Below are 16700 nucleotides of genomic sequence, written 5' to 3' on the forward strand. Positions count from 1 at the left end.
AATCGTTATTTCAAAATATTATGAGACTGATTGTATATTGTATCGTGTTATTTTTAAGTCAAAAATATCGATATTAAATCAACATGTTTTTTTACCCTTTTTTTTTTTTTAATTTCGCAGTTCTGTATAACATCATGTTACATAACATTTTCGTGTTATCTAGAGCAAGCTATATGTTATCCACCAAACGTGACGCCATTATGAATAATGAAATGTAAAACGTTATACGAACTTGTTACATAATTTTCTAACATAAATTATAAAAACATATTATATAGCTAGTTTATACAACAATTTTTTATGTAACACTGTTTAGCTATATAGTGTAGACGCAGCTTTAGTTTCCGAAATGCCCTATATGCTGGAAAGTCCAATCGAACAAGACCCCAATCGACCACTAACCCCTCTAAACGCTACGGTTCCGCTACCCAAGTGTGTAACACGAACGAAACCCGGTGGATTCCCAAATGGAACGTGTGAACTCTCACAGCAGTGATTTTCAACCGGGATGGTCCCGCGAAAATGTTTAAAAGACCATTAATGATATTATTTTCGAAGGCTGTCCAACGCACAATAAGTTGTATATATAAAAATTAAAACATTTTTAAATTCATCACACAAGTATATCATCGTTGGTACTTTAACTATCGGTTCAAGTGCGCCATCAAATGGAAAACGTTGAAAAACACTAGCCTAAAGGGATTCACAACAGAGAGTTCCGTATCACCCTGTATATGGCCGGTACTGTACGCCTACACGTCTGCTGGGGAGGGGGTCAGAAAAGGAACGAGGGAACCGCGCCGCGGCTCTCCTACGGTCGCCTCGGTGGGGTATGCAATAAGAAAAAAAGAGTTGCCTGGAGCCGCGGAGATGCTGCGTCGTCGTCGTCGCCGCCGTGCCAATGCACTTGGCAACAGCCAAGGGCAAATAAGCCGCTCCCCGGTGTACCGAACCGCCGCCGCGGTTGTACACCGTCGGTCACGGATCCGCGTCCGTGTGTGCACCTGATTCGTGGGTATGGGAGCGCGCAAACCCATCGGGACGTTCCTTCTTGCCCAGGCGTATTCCTTCTCTTTCTCCTTTTTCCCCGTTTTCTTGGTCTGTGTGTGTGTGTGTGTGTTTGTACGCGTTACGATCATCTCTCCTCGTTCACTGTGTGTCTTCTCTTCTCTCCGACCAGTCCTTTCTTCGACCTACCGCCACGTTCTCCGCCTCTTCGTGACTTCGCGAGAGGACCAGGGAGAAATTACTCTGCGAACCCTGGGCCAAGGAGGATGGGAAAGCCTTCCGGTGCCTCCACGCCGATTCCACGTTTTTCTTTGGCTTGCGTTTGAAAGATACGCACAACGGTCGGAATATTCCGTTCTTGGGACCATTTTCAGACTGTCTTTACTTGGATGAATGGAATCCTATTTAGGGGGAGGGGGGGGGATAGTCTAACTCTAGGTCCCTTTAATCTTGTGTAGCCTGAATTGTTTTCGTGGATGTAAACAAAATTTATGTAACGTGTATGCAAGAAATGCCAACCTTTAAATATTAGTTAACAGTCAGTTTATAATTTTCAAAGATTTTATTATTACTCCGATATCTGAAGCTAGAATTCAGCTAATCTGTCTTCTAATCTGTCTTGTCGGTTACCAAAGAGAGGTTATAAAAGACGATGTGTACGCCACACGGCGGCAAAACGTTCAATTAGACCGAAATATAACGATATATCGGTGGGCGATTTGAAAGTTACACGGAATTATAGAGAGCTAATGAGGGAACAATGTACATCGCCATTGTTACAGTCCTGTTTAAAGATAGTCACGTAAAACGGTCACTTCACGTGGGTAAAGAAATCATTGCCTGTGGGAAGTGAAAACCGGTAAATCGAGAGGTTTCCCGTTCCCCCTCGACTGATGATTGGCGATATTTACAGGAGGACGAAAAAGTGGTAGAATTGGTGGAACGATACGGGCCGAAAAAGTGGACGTTAATTGCACGGCATCTGAAGGGTCGTATCGGTAAGCAGTGCCGGGAACGATGGCACAACCACCTGAATCCCGGGATCAAGAAAACCGCGTGGACAGAGGCGGAGGACCGTGTTATCGTGGAGGCACACCGCAGGGTGGGCAATCAATGGGCGAAGATCGCGAAATTGCTGCCCGGAAGGACGGACAATGCGATCAAGAATCATTGGAACAGTACAATGAGGCGAAAATACGAGGCGGAAGAGGGGAAATCAGTCACCGGGACTAGAGGTTCATATTATTTCTTAATAGAAAACAAAGTCGCTTTGAACTACACGTGACACTAATCACGACACACATATTAAAAGCTGAAGGACAGATGTTATCGTTAGACTAATTTTTTTACAGGGCGAGGTAGAAGAAAACTGACAGAATCATCGGTCACCTCGAAAGACACCCTTTGTACGGAGGAGGACACCTCTGGACACTCTCGGTTGAAAGCTCCATCTACGAGTAGCGAGAACACGACAACCGTGACAACCGTGCAGGCGCACACTCTGGACATTGACCAGCTGGACTGGTCCAAGGTCTGGGACAATCAACAAAACGCTCAGACTTTCCAGAGTCTCCTTACTCTGAATGAACGTACGCATAGCAATGACACCCGGTTGAATTCGCCTTCGAAGAGGGGGGGAACCTCGTCTGTCAGAGTCAAGACTGAACAGATATCACCGTTCACGAAGTACGTTGTTTTATCAGTGAAACGAAAAAGATCATCATCCAAATTCATGAAACTCTATGGAGAAATGATTTATTTACATGTAGATTTTCTTGTAGGTATTTCGATTTGCAAATACAAGGCGAACCGACCAGCTCCAGAACTTCAGAGATCCGACTAATGCCTATGCCGGATTTAGAAGAGATATCCGGCAGCATGACAGAGAAGGAACGAAGCAGTCCGCCCCCGATCCTCCGTAGGCGTAAAAATATTCTTCAACAGAGAATAGACACCCCCGACAGCGGAAATCAGTCGGATTATTTGATAATAACCCAGCATCCGCCGCAACAGCAACAGCATCATCATCACGCCGGCGATACAAGCCCATCCACTCCCATTAAACAACTGCCGTTCAGTCCGTCACAGTTCTTGAACAGTTTGAGCCCCGAGACATCTTCCTGGCCACGAGCGAGCACCCCGAAGGGTAGCAGTCCTGGTCCACTCACCACACCGCAACCCACCGGTCTTCGACGAAGTCAGAACGGTAAGCTTTCCGTCGGAGTACTAACAACAGAGGGAAAAAAGGACGATCCAAACTACCGAAAAATGTTAACAGTGCCTAAAAATTAAAAGACGTCGATAAGCCAAATATAAAGATCCATTTGTATTTTCAGATGGCAATACGCCGAGGACACCAACGCCGTTCAAGAACGCTCTAGCGGAGCTGGAGCGTCGTAGCGGCGCGACAACTCAGTTACCTGCCACCCCCAGTCGTCTCGATGCTTTAACCGAGATCATCAAACAGGAAACCGACCGTGAAAGCTTAGCAGGGACCAGTGGTATCCTTCAGGACTCTGGTTATGGCACGATGAGACGACGGGGTAAAGAGAACAGCGCTCCCGGTGGAAAGAGAGCGCGTAAGGCTCTCTGTCAAGCCTGGGCGAACTCTTCTCAGGACAATTCGGAAATGAGTTTCGTTGTAGAAACACCCGTAAGTTGAATGTTACATTTTGTATCCCTGTTAGCTATTACTCGATAATTTTCGTTAAATTGGTTCATACGCATGTAATGTATTAATGAACTTTCTGTTATATGTTAAAGATTTATGCAATATTGTTTCTCTTTCTTTGTAGAGTAAGAGCTTGGACACATCGGTATTATTCTCGCCGGCATCCATGGCACTGGAGGATAGTTTCCTGACAGCAGGGACTAGTCCCGTAAAGGTAGAGAACCATGTCCATCATAATCAAAATCAAATTCATACCCAACCAGCCCTATCCTGGTATTATTCCCGTACCAATCGCCTTTAGACACGCTAGCCGGCCTAATTCTCTTTTTGTTTTAACCACTCTTTGTTTCTGTCACGCCCTCACGTTTAATACCTTTAATTCTGCCTGCCTGCCTGCCTCTTAATAACGTAATGGCCTTGTCGCTTCTATTTCTCTCGTCCATCCTTGATTCTCTTCTATTTTTTTTTTTAAATTAATTTACGATTAAATGTTAAACACCACGGCGCGCAAGAAAACATAACCTCCATTGGGTTATCCTTCGCGAGATTAATCACCGATTTTCTTTCGTCGTCATGGTTATCGTCCAATCCAAAGATTATTAACGTTCTTTTTTTTTTTTTTTGACTTTTAAGCTCTAAGTATAACACGACTAACATTAACGTCGTAAATATCGTTTGATCTATTTATAACATTAACTTATTTTTCAATGACGCGTATGCTTAACCTGTTAAATTATTTATATATAGCGTTTACGGTACGAAGCTGTTAAGTATAATTTACAGTTATAGAAGAAAAGAAAAACACGTTATTTAATCAATTGTCGTTCGAGATTTGAATCGCCCGCAAAATGGACGATCGGTCGGGTACTTAAGTTACTGGTTGCGTGTATACAGTTTTCTTTTATTTTATTTTATTTTATTTTGGCCTACATTGCCCCACGTTGGGAGACATTCGTACTTATTCGCTTCGAACCAAAATTCGCGATGTGTTCTAATGCTGCGCGTAGATGTATGTAGAGTCGGTGTACGGTCGAATATTGTTTCGTTTTTGTTTGCTTTGATCACTGGCTTCACCTTTGATCGATTTCGCTGAGAATTAAATTACGTTTATCAGTTAATATGCTCGTTTCCACTCATTCCTTTTTTTTTTAAATATTTTTTTTGTTGACATTTTGAATCGTGTAAATTAATCGTGTACATTAACGCTTTGAAGACGAAGTGAATTTTAAACCATATTCATCCCGGTGATGTCGCCATATTAATACGGTTTTTAATACTGCGAATTATTAAACGAGTCTAATCTCGTTGTCGATAAAATTCGATAAGACTTGTTCTTTGTTGTGAGAAACAAAAATGTACAGCATTCTTCGAAAAGAAACGACAACTTTGTACATACCAATAGAAAAAAAGACGATCATGTTGGTTCAGTAACCTCGAGCAAACGAAAACACACAGGGTACACGTAAACGAGAGGTTATCGACCTTTTCGTTCGCGTACACGTTTTAACGAAATCACGTAGTGTCGTTTGCAGTCCAACTTTTTCTTCGTTCTCCGAGTTCTTAGTTCGATAACGAACGGGAAGTATGTAAAAAGAAACTTGTTTCGTTTTTTTTTTTTTTTTTGTTAAATGGGTTACCGGTGACCCCCGCGAAGAACGGACCGTGTTCACGTGTGCCTCACGTACACACATTCTAAAAGAAGTGTATCCTTGTGAATCCTTCGTCCTTCAAGTAACTCCCCAGGAGATATATCCCGCACGATGATGTATGTATGTATATATAGGTATATGCACACAAAAAAAAATAGTATCTTTAAATATTTATTATCATATTAATATATTCATATATTTATATATATATATATATATATATTATTTACTTCTTTCGTAAATAACGTTCAGTTGCCGCATGTTTAAAAACTAACTCGAACGTAAAACGCCCTTAATTATAGGCCTGGCCTAGCGTACCAAAGTACCTCCCCTCCCCCCCTCTGTCACCGCCCGTCCCAATCCAGAAACGAAACCGACGAGTCCAAAGACGATTTGTTGTGCGGTGGCTCCTCCAGAGGTCGCCAGACGTCGCGACGTTTCTCCGAAACCGAGTTGCACCGTGCAAAGAAGCAAAAAAAAAGAGAAAAGAAAAAACAGAAAAATAAGGCCTAGTCATTCCACGATAAAAGTGTGGCGGTTCGCCTAGCGATACCAAGTACCGGTGAGAAAACCACGGTGTATGGACGAGCTAAAGCAGTCCTCCTAATTCTCTTCGAAGTAAGGCCCCTCACACGATCTATCATCTTTCACTGTTTTTTTTCTCTGTCGACACGCCCTCTCTATTTCCGATCACTGTCTCTCTGTATCACCAGTTCTCTTGTTTCTCTTTGAACTCGACAGTCACATCGTTCGAATGATTGTCGAGACAGCGACGTACAGTCTCTCGTCGGTCGTTAGACGTACAACTACTTTTTCCCCACGAACATTATTGATGTTCTCTTGAACAGGAATTTTTCTAAGCGATAGTTCTTTTTAATTGCCGGCTGTAGCTAGTGTGTCTATCCTTTCCAGACTTCCCACGACTTTGCGTCCGTACAGCGGAAGCCTAACGCCAAGAGGGCGATCACGTTCGAGGCGCTCGACAGTCCCTGCTGTATACTCAGCCCTCTGCCACTCAGGCCAGTCAAACGCGCCAAGGTGAGTTGTCTTTTCTTTTTCTTCTCTCTGTCCTCCCATTCTTAAGTTTGCTAAAATTGTATCCTCTCTAGAGATTCGATATTCTCCGTGTCGTGTTTCGTCGCTTAGGTAGAGCCCCTTACGGGACACTCGGAGGACATCTGTCGGGATGTATTGAGTTTCGTGGAAGTCGATCGCTCGTATTAAATGGCGCTTTTGTGATAATGGATTTTAGGATGGCTACTTTGTAATTGGTAGAGTCAGGCCTGGAGTGTACAGTTACTGGTGTTCATTTAGTGTACTCGATCATGGGTGTTCAGAGTTTTAGGAAATGTTTATTGCGTGAATTCTTATACAGGGTGTTCGTTGTAATAGTATCCACGATAGTCGATGTTTTGAACGTCCTTGTTATTGAATGATAGTACTTCATGTGTTACCAAACTTCAAAATACTTTGCATCTCTATTCCGCCTAGATGGCACTGTAAAACATTCGTTACAAGATTCTTGAGGTTCAAATGAAGTGCATAGCGTGACGAATCTTCTGAAATTTCTTGCAATCGATAAATGATAGATTGCTAAACGTATCGTTCGGTTTTTTTTTTTTGTTAAAGCTACAGTTGGAAGCGCAATGGACAACGGTGGCCTGTGGACGGACGCGCGATCAACTCGAGATGACACGAGCTGCCCGGCGATTCCTAAGTAGCCACGGATACTTACCGTTGCGCCCCCGTTCCCTGAACTTCTGAGAGCGTTTCTAACAACCGTGTCGGGGCTCGGTCGCACTTCGTGGTACAAAGGAAAAACGCGACGTTGAACTAGTCGTAGTTTAAAACTATGTGGCGCTGCCTTCCGTTTAAGGAATACGGCCTTCTTTTTTTCTAATCGGATACGAATCGATCGGACGAGTTTAAGGAGGAAGCAAAAAAAGAGAATAGAAAGCTATTAGAAAATTTTACACCGACTGCGTAAGGATACGCTGTGCATCGGACCAGTATCCACAGCGAGTAAAATAATAATGGATTGACACAGCTATAATCGAGTCGAAATCAACAGACTGCTCAAGGTCACTGAAAGTTCGTGGTTTCTATGTCAGAAAATTCGAATTCTTAGATGAAGAAACGCATTTTGATTTATTATACAGAAAACCAGACCTTCCGATCAGTTGATTTTGAATCATTATAGATATCCCGATGCACACCGTGTATGATACAAGTCGAATTTTAAAAGAACCACGGTGCAACCAAAATTGCATCTAAAAGGAGAGGGGGGATGTCATGTGCTTTTTGAACACTTCCGTTTGCTGTTTGTTGTTGGCGAGAGTTGTGTAAAACATGAATGAACCGCAAAAACGAAAGCAAAGCAAAATACACGTCTGCCTTTTCTCATTGGGGATGATAAGAAGTTGGTACAAGATTGCACTACGCGTTGTGTGTAAAAGAGCCATTTGTCTACTGGAATCCTCGCTACATTAATCGTCTCGGATCTTGTACGTTGCTTATAATACGTACGTAACGAGAAAATTTTATTCCCGATTTTGTTTGTGGACGAACTAGTGGAATAACGGTTACGTCGGATAACCGTTCGCGCAGCGTGTAGCGACCTCTTATCACACTTATTCATGAGAAACGTAAGGTGAAAGAATGAAGTAATAGCCGGTTTATTTGATACAATAGTATATATTATATATAATATAAAACAAAAGCATTATTGCGGCCGTTATGTACAAAGAGCCTTTGTAACTGGTATTTAATTTACAACTGAATAATAAAGACGTGATGATAATCACACCAAAAAAGAAACGTGGTCACCACCGCACCGTCTCGATCCTCCTGTAAATAGCAGGTGGTACACACACCGTGACTTGATTCGTGCGGCCGGTAACAAATACGCTATCAATGTGCTAAGACGTGTTTTATGTATAATAGACCTGGACATAAATTATTTAATACAAAACCGAAAACGATATTTGAAATAATGAATCGTTTCAAGACATTTGCTATAAACTCTTTCTTAATAATAACTTAAACGTAACTTCGTTTCGTATCGACATAAATTATTATTTCAATAATAATCTTCAATTTAAATTAAATGCTTTACGTAAGATCGTATACAATGATCATGAATTCTAGACACACAGAACTCAAGTGGCTTCATAAAGCGTTATTCATCTTAAAAAGTCAGATTGAATGTCATTAGGTTAAAAGCTAATCAATAATTCAGAGACAAATTTAATTTGCTACATCGAATAAATTAACAATATTTATAGTTATCCGAACATTATTCCTGCTCGAGTAAAATAATTCATTATTTGAATAATCACTTTCAAACAATTTCATTGAAATAATGCCCAAGTCTGACGCGTATAAGTAAATAACGAAAATTCAGTTTTCGGCGTACGTCAGCGTGCTATTCATTCAGAAAACTTGGAATGCCATGGAATGGATAAGAGGTAAGTGCTGTGATCTCCAGCTTGATCTTGCTCGACGAAGAATTCGAAATTGTAAACTCGCTCCCCAATGAGCAACCGAACGATCTCACGATCACAGTAAGGTTATGCCTGACCGACTCGAAACCAGTTCTGAGCTTCGAACGGAACAGTTTATTTCGAAACGTGTCCCCTCGGGACTTCACGGCTCGAAGGTACACGTTTATATCTCATATCGGGAGTCGAATTACAGAGTCTAATAGTACACAATCATCAAACAGTACAAACAGGACACGATTATTAATACAATATGAGCGATCCAATGAGCATCGAACGTAATTCTAAGGCTGTTTCCATCCCACGCATTTCTTAACACGTTCTAGGCCCCCTAGGCCTTTTTCCATGACTTTTCGTTCACGGTCACATGGATCATCGATGGCCCACTGGGCGCAGAACGTGTTAACATACGTTAATGCCATGTCGAAATCAGGATTCTTCACAATAGCGTTCGTCAGAACATTTAGTACAGTGTCACCAATTACACTGTAGCCTTTATGGTCCGACCTTCGTTACCAATTATATTGTACATTCTTTATGGTCCGACCTCATTCCTCATTTATTCTATCGTAACATCCAAACTGTAGATATAAACTAGTTCCTCGATTCCTCAACTAGATAATAATCTTAAGAGGCATGTGCGATATATCGAACATTTTCATCGCTGAGACTAATCGATTTCTATGCTTCAGTTTTTCTTTCTTCCAAATTTAACGATCCAAAACGAAACCTCATTCCGCGAACATTTATCGTACAAAATGAGCTAATTCGTCTTACATAGCTACAGAATTGAGAATATATCGTTGCGATTAATGCCTTTTCGTCCAAGAACCGACTGTTCCCTTACGAGTAAGTAGAGTTTTCCTACTTAATTATGAAAATGAAAGAGTCGTACTGAAAGCGAGATTGAGAGGAAATGAGAGCCCATAGTGAATGAAAATAAGAACACGTTAAAATGGAAACACATTGTCAGGTTAAGTGAGCCCATGTAAATGCGTATCGCTTTAAAATATATGAGTGCGAAATTTCCATTATTTAAATTACATGTCACCAAGTAGAGCTTGGAAATTCACATAACACCACGCGACACACATGTGTAACCCTATAAATGACTCGACGAGTTTGTATATTTTATCATGTCCGCATGAGTTCACAAGATACAACGGACCATGTGTTTCCATCTTTAAATCGTTGTCGCGCAATGCGTTTATCCGAACCCTGATTACACACACGTCATTTTGAAGGCATACGGGTGCGTATCATTGATAAATTCTCAAAGAATCGTCATACGTCAGGTATCAGGTTTGTTAACGTCACCCAACTATCTGAGATTCCCCCACGCATTTTGTTCTTGAGACGAATGGATGCTAACACATCAAGAATACCCGAAGCAGATCCTTGACTAGACGGCGATCTTTTCGAAAATTGCGCGCGCGCGAGATACGATTTCATTAGCGAATAGAATGCGTTCTTATTAATTAATAATCTCATTGTCGTTCTATTTCTACGTGTAGCTGCGTAATGTAAAATCGGGGAACTATATACGTAGTAGATAATCATAGAGGAACTCTTAGCTGATTACAACAATAGCTAAAAGGGGATTCGTGTTTTTTTTTTTTGTTGTTTTGACTAGTACTACGGTACAATGTTGGTTGTTGAATAGCATTTACGAAAAGATTGCATTGAACGAAAGTCACGCACAGCAAACTGTAAGAATCTCTGTTCAGCATAAGAAATCAAATCAAAAACAGCGCGAGAAGAATTTTGGAAAAATGGGTGACACCCCCACATCGTGTCACGAGTAACGGAAACATATAATCATCAAACGCAATCGAACGACTTTCATATTCATTTCCAGGATTAATATATTCGTGTTACGCATCATGACGTCGTATCACGGACATTTAATCCACTTCAACACGGCTTTCAACGAGCAACTGATGCTTTGAATTAACCGCTACGTTTCAGCCATCTGACAAAATAAATTCTATAAAACAGTGTGAAAACAATCAACAAAAATGTATCAATTTGCTAAAAACAAGTAAAGAGGTAAAGGCCTTCTCCTACTGTCTTTTTAAAAACACTTAGGAGCGACACTTTCTCGAAACGATTACTCCTCATTGGCTCTTCAATACTCGGAGTTTTGCCGTTGTGATTTCTCTTCGTCGCCTGTGTTCGTGCTGCCTCCAGCTGTGTCATCCAACGTTTCAGGATCTGCTGAAAGTTCGAAAGGTGTCACACTTGGAACTATGCATGTACAGGATAAAGTTCCCAAGTATAACACTGATTTTTCATTAGATTTGCGGTGAAACGTTCGTGTTACATTCAGGGACCTTCCCTTATAAACTTTAAAACCAAAGAAGTAGAAGGGATGAGTACATCGAAATTTACCTGGAGAAGGAGATGCTTTAACCCTGCAGGTGTTGTAACTTCCACAATTTAAACATTTCAAACCTACAACGTGAAACTTCACTGTTGATTCCTGAAATGTTAAAAAGAGACTATTAAATAGAGTTCGATTTCCGGCCCGGTACCCGACCGGTCGATTCTTTTTCACAGTATACATGTCTAAAAATGAATACAGCATACCTCATGGCAGTCTTTGCAGAGAATATCAACCTTGAAATCTCTATACTCTTCTGGCATTGGTGTCAATGACACTTCCATATCTAAAAATCTCCATAAATCAGTCATATCTAGAAGAGACACCTGGCAAATGGGGCACGCATAATGCCCTGAATGTAACAATTCTTCAAAACAGGGACGATGTAGTAAGTGACCACAGTCTGGAATGTGACAGGGTATACGACTCGTGTGAATGTCCTCCAGACAGACAGGGCAATTGGCGTGTGAAACGTTTTCCACGCACTGAAAATATCAGAGAGGTCCTGAAGTTAGTATCTTCGACTATATATATATTTGTAGAAGCATCTGTTCATTCGATATATGGAGTATATACTGGGATAAGTTAAGATTCCTTTGGTCTGACTATTCCCAGGACTTACTACCAGGAAATAATGATAAATGCTGCACATTGAAACGCACTAAAAACCCACACTTGGCAATCTCAGTTACACTTCAATCGAGGAAAACTGTAATTACCCCCACCATTAAGAATCACTGTCAGATGTTTTACACTTGTGTGTGAACAGTGTCAATTGCAGTTCTTTAATCAGACCTACAGAATCTATTATCCACGCGACAAATAAACAGACACTTCCACAACTGCACAGATTATTTACCGTGTGTCCGTTCTGCAACTGAACCGGCAAACACATGTTGCACTTGGCACAGTGGAAGAAACGGTCGCGACCACCGATCCTGCATATTCCACAGCTATCGCAGTGATACTGATTCCTGTCCTCGTCATCGAAGAGGTTGCATTCGAGACACGTGTACTTGCCGAATCGGCAATGACAGTTCTGGCAAGTTGCTTGTACCGGTTGACGGGTGTCACACAAGACGCATATCAGTTCCGTGACTTCCTTCCTATTCACCGTGTGGGTCTCCCGTTCGTCGTGGCAGAATCGGCACGTGTATACCTTGTTGCAGCAGGGTGTCTGAAAACGAACAAATTGTCACGAATCGTTGCGAAACCAATGAACTTTCGGGTAAACACATGATCAGATTCTATATCAAAGAATTGACTTCAGGTGCAGAACCACGTCCTAACCCCTTTACATCTTGTAGGGGTGTTTCTCGAGAAAATATTTCAAAATTCCATCCGAATATGACAAAAATATACCCTTAACGATTGTTGTTTAGAAATCGAACGGCTCCCATAATAAGCCTATTAGGCCCCATATATATCCGTCCTTGATCCATAACCCTTCCATCGCAGCCGGGCGCGTATAAACGTCCGGCAAATCCGTTCGGCGAGAGCATAAACATAATACTGTCTACATTCACTGAACATGAAAACAAACTATAGTTCGTAACTGGATCCGTGTTCCACGTCTGGTTCAGTTCAATATTCAATTACAATTAAATTGTGATATTATAAACGTACTAGGTACCCTTTCTCATCTGAAATAGTTCTGTGCCTGATTCTACGTAATATACATTTTTACTTTAGCTTGATTTTTGTTTATATTTTATACTATCGCCTCGAGTTACGTTTTACAAATAAGAACGTTTCTCGGTGAATTGTAATCCCAAACGGAATCATACGAAAAGGTTCGCTGGAGTTACCGTAACGTACACTTTCCCCGTACAGTATCTACATACATAATCAGCGCTTCTTCAGCACGTAAGCCTATCTAGATTATTCACAGCGCGTTGTATCCCCTTGGATAATATTTGCAGCGCAACGATTTCGGTGTCTTATCTATCTACTCCCGGGTAAACAATATAAACCGGCGTAAGAAAACTGAAATCGAAATCAGATGAACAACGCGTGTTCAGTTTTCGGACAGCAATTAAACGTTGACATTAACCATTTTACAACGGACAGATACAGTTTTACGATTGTTTCGGCCCACAGCGCACTCTCAAAAAAATCTCTAGTTCATGATACTCTCAAGTGTCTCTTTCGCTGTCTCTAGCCATATTCCCTAAATTGGGTTTGACAATTAGCGACCGTTAGAAAACGGTTTCGGAAACATTCGAATTTTCATCTGTTCATACAATTGAAATGGAAACCTTGCGAGTAGTTTTCTTATCTTTTGTTCGTTACTCTTGGTACTCTTTGCCTAGATAACGAATTTACCCATCACCAACCGACAACGTGAAGTTTCCCCATGACAAACATTACGCCTCCGCCGGGTACTCCTATTGCTTCAACAATTCATCCGTATTCTGACGCAGATAATTGGCCCTTAGTCGACGTAGAAGAAAGACCGATCGCCGCCAGTAGCGCGCGACATTTGACTTATCGCGGCAATTGGTAAGGAACACTTCGAAAGAGGGACTCTCGTTACACAACGCAACACACCACGAAACATCATCGATTTGTTTGCTGTGCACACATATATAACGCATCGTACACGTGCACGGTCGGGGAAGGCGCGCGCGCTAACGCGCACTCGTGCACGCGACGCGGTGGTTTTCTGCTGTTTACCCGTTTGGATAGGGACAGAAAAAGCTTCACAGGATTTCGGAATCAGTCGTTAATTGCAAGACCGCCACGCCGTATATTGTATCGATTGCCCGCCAAGTTCAAGGGTAGCCGCGAAGGTATCGAATTTCGAATACCTTCACGCGGCCCGATGCGAGATAATCGAATCTATTCGATTCCCGATATGTTAACAGGCCAAATTGATCGTGGGATAATTTTAAAGAATTCTTTAGAACAATTATAAATACGAACAGGGGGTTGGCATTTATGAAAACACTACGTACACCTGCTTATATCGATAATTGTTAAATATACTATCATTTTATGAAATATATAATTACTGTATCAACTGTATTATCACATTCACAATACGTTCGATCGACAAACTCGTTCCAGAAAGAACGCTGGAAAATTCTAGCCCTGGTGAATTCCGAAGCGACGTTACGCGAATTAATAATATAATTAGCCCTCAATTGGTGGTCATGCGTCACTTAAGGAAATAATTTCAGTCGAATTAAACGTTTTACATAAAGAACATCGATCGAGTCCCGTTATGTCGTATCTGGCGGACTTCAAGGAAGAGAGAGAAAAAAAAAGTTATTCGAAATTTCGACGAACGCGGCTGCAAACTGGTCGATGATGTCACGAGAAGCGAAGGGTTAACGAGATCAAAGTTACCGTCCTCCCTGACACGTTCGAAAGATGGTCTCGCGAATGAAATCGCAATTATGAATACCCTCGCTGAACGAACGAGAGAGTTTAGTCTCGGCTGAGAGTGTGTTGCGGGTGAAACCGTCGACAATCAGCGGGGGACCGCGTGATCGAGATGTCTAATACAGATCGGCCGGGAGCCGTTAAACGTTAGAAAGGAGAATTAGCCCGGGCGAAGGGAGAAGAGAAGATGGTACTTACAACGAACTTGGACTTTCGCTTGTAGTGCTTGCAGCCGTAATCGTCGTCGGCGGAACCGATAGGTGACGGTTCCTCCTTGGACGTTGACGCGCGTTCGCCAATTGTTCGCCCTTCGTCGTTGTTCTCCATCGTGTCGCGTTGTTCCCGAAATTCTTGCCTCTTTCTCCTCCGCCGCCTGCTTTTTCCCCATCGACTCACCCGTCCTTTCCAGATTTTCTCGCGGCAGCAGCGTGTCCGATTAACACCGCCGGTATACAGTTTGTTTGTTTAATTAACACGCTGGCGACGATTCGAACGCGACGGCAGAGAGAAAGAAAAAAAATAGAAACGACGACAACGACGAGGAGAGCACGTTTAAAGCACGCGGCGGCTGTCCGGAGCCCGGGAACTCGTATGCGCGCACAGTTACAGATCCCGTCAACCCGAACCGACGGGAAACGTCTCGAGTCTCGTGTAGCCGTTCACGAGCCAGAAATTCCGCCGTGCCATCGTCGTAACGATTTTCCACGGGGAGGCTCTCGCCCGAGATCCGTTCCGGGGATCGGAGAACTTCACGTCGTCGAGCACACGGACGCCAATTACGATCACGGTTCTTCTTCACAACGTTACGAAACGTTCCGCGACGATACACCAGCCGCTTCGTTCGGTAATTTCAGGGAAAAGCGACCGACACTCGACACTTCTCTGATACCACTTTGCTTCGCTGTACTATCACCACGGTGTAACGATTACAACGACGGGCAGACGACGTTAGGGAAAAAAAACGATGCGAAACCACGGACGGAAATTGCGACGATATTACGAAGTACCGTGTTCCGTCGCCGTGCGCGCGCGTTTCAGCCTGCAATATTCGAATGTCACTAGCTGCGCGTGCAACGAAACAGTTTCCACTAGGGGAAGAAGTGTCGTACGGAAGGATCTCCTGCTATTTGGTATCGAGAATTATTGAAATATGTGTCGAATTAACATTCGATTTAACATTTATTTTAGTACTTGAAATCAATGTACCAAGTGGTAGGAGGCCCTTCTCTCACGCCACTTTTTCCCCTAGTGGAAGCCGAGTTTGCTCGCGAGTGTACTGTGTAGTAGGTGATAGCACAGACGAGATATATGAATAGACCTAACATGCAGTGTAATTTTAAATATATATTCCAATAAACATACGTCAGGTAATATAAGCTTCATTTCATTGAATTGTCTTAAATATAACTGCATAATTATTGTACAATCCTATACTAATTATAGTTGCCTGGTTCAACAGGTTACTACAGAAACTAACTACTGTGCCTACGTCTTTTAAACTTGGGCTGTAGTAGTATCTGCAGAAACTGCCATGATTGCTGGGTTACTATATAATTTGCTCACGGAAGCACGCACAAGTGTCAGTCAGATTTCGACAGTTGCACGAGCAACAAAACTCTTATGCCTGCTCCGGAGGTACTATGACCCTACTTCCTCACACACACGGAGTCTCTGACGCCTCCTCCGGGGGTCCTGTGACCCCACACTCTCGCCTACAGGTGTCTGGCACCTCCTCCGGGGGTTTTGTGACCCAACGCTCTCGCCACAAGGGTCACTGGCGCCACCTATGGGTGTTCTGTGACCCCACGCTCTCGCCACACGGGTCACTGGCACCACATATGGGGGTTCTGTGACCCCACGCTCTCACCACACGGGTCACTGGCGCCACCTGTGGGGTTCTGTGACCCCACGCTCTCACCACACGAGGTCTATATCAGTGTATATTTCTATCTATGATAACAGCTCGTTAGCAGACCTAGAGAGCGCCAGCTGTGTCATAGAAATTTCGTGTTCATAGGGTGGCTGTTAGTATTAGTTCGCTGGTATCATTCATGATCATTTCGATAGGGTGGTACGTGTGATAGATAACGATGGGTGTTAAG

General features: G+C 42.6%; 2 protein-coding genes across 4 annotated transcripts in view; one reads left to right on the top strand and one right to left on the bottom strand.

Annotated features, from left to right (window-relative positions):
* Window positions 1–8299, top strand: part of LOC107193374 (transcriptional activator Myb) — a 48056-nt gene extending 39757 nt beyond the window's left edge. The window contains exons 4-10 of one of the 3 annotated variants that reach the window (XM_015582807.1): window positions 1922–2243; window positions 2361–2694; window positions 2778–3214; window positions 3345–3661; window positions 3804–3893; window positions 6241–6366; window positions 6958–8299. In XM_015582807.1, coding sequence (XP_015438293.1) covers window positions 1922–2243; window positions 2361–2694; window positions 2778–3214; window positions 3345–3661; window positions 3804–3893; window positions 6241–6366; window positions 6958–7092 — 1761 coding nt within the window. In that variant the 3' untranslated portion in view covers window positions 7093–8299. The remainder of the gene's footprint in view (window positions 1–1921; window positions 2244–2360; window positions 2695–2777; window positions 3215–3344; window positions 3662–3803; window positions 3894–6240; window positions 6367–6957) is intronic. The other 2 variants (XM_015582808.1, XM_015582809.1) reach the window with 2 other exon arrangements.
* Window positions 8300–10956: 2657 nt separating this feature from the next.
* Window positions 10957–15275, bottom strand: LOC107191991 (RING finger and CHY zinc finger domain-containing protein 1). Its single transcript, XM_015581159.1, has 5 exons — window positions 14797–15275; window positions 12071–12388; window positions 11418–11696; window positions 11220–11310; window positions 10957–11045 (listed from the first exon to the last, which is right to left on the bottom strand). The coding sequence occupies exons 1-5, from the start codon at window positions 14923–14925 to the stop codon at window positions 10957–10959; spliced, it is 906 nt and encodes a 301-aa protein (XP_015436645.1). The 5' UTR covers window positions 14926–15275.
* Between the last annotated feature and the right edge of the window lie 1425 nt (window positions 15276–16700).

Source organism: Dufourea novaeangliae, unplaced genomic scaffold (assembly GCF_001272555.1).
Source record: "Dufourea novaeangliae isolate 0120121106 unplaced genomic scaffold, ASM127255v1 scaffold7, whole genome shotgun sequence".
Taxonomy (NCBI): domain Eukaryota; kingdom Metazoa; phylum Arthropoda; class Insecta; order Hymenoptera; family Halictidae; genus Dufourea; species Dufourea novaeangliae.

What these genes read in the sequence shown, in the direction of transcription:
- LOC107191991 (XM_015581159.1), bottom strand. Translation starts at nt 14,925, where the DNA reads ATGGAGAACAACGACGAAGGGCGAACAATTGGCGAACGCGCGTCAACG. An exon ending in AGTTGCAGAACGGACACACG is followed by an intron (nt 11,697 to 12,070) that starts GTAAATAATCTG and finishes TGATATTTTCAG; the next exon opens with TGCGTGGAAAACGTTTCACA. An exon ending in TAAAGCATCTCCTTCTCCAG is followed by an intron (nt 11,046 to 11,219) that starts GTAAATTTCGAT and finishes TCGAACTTTCAG; the next exon opens with CAGATCCTGAAACGTTGGAT.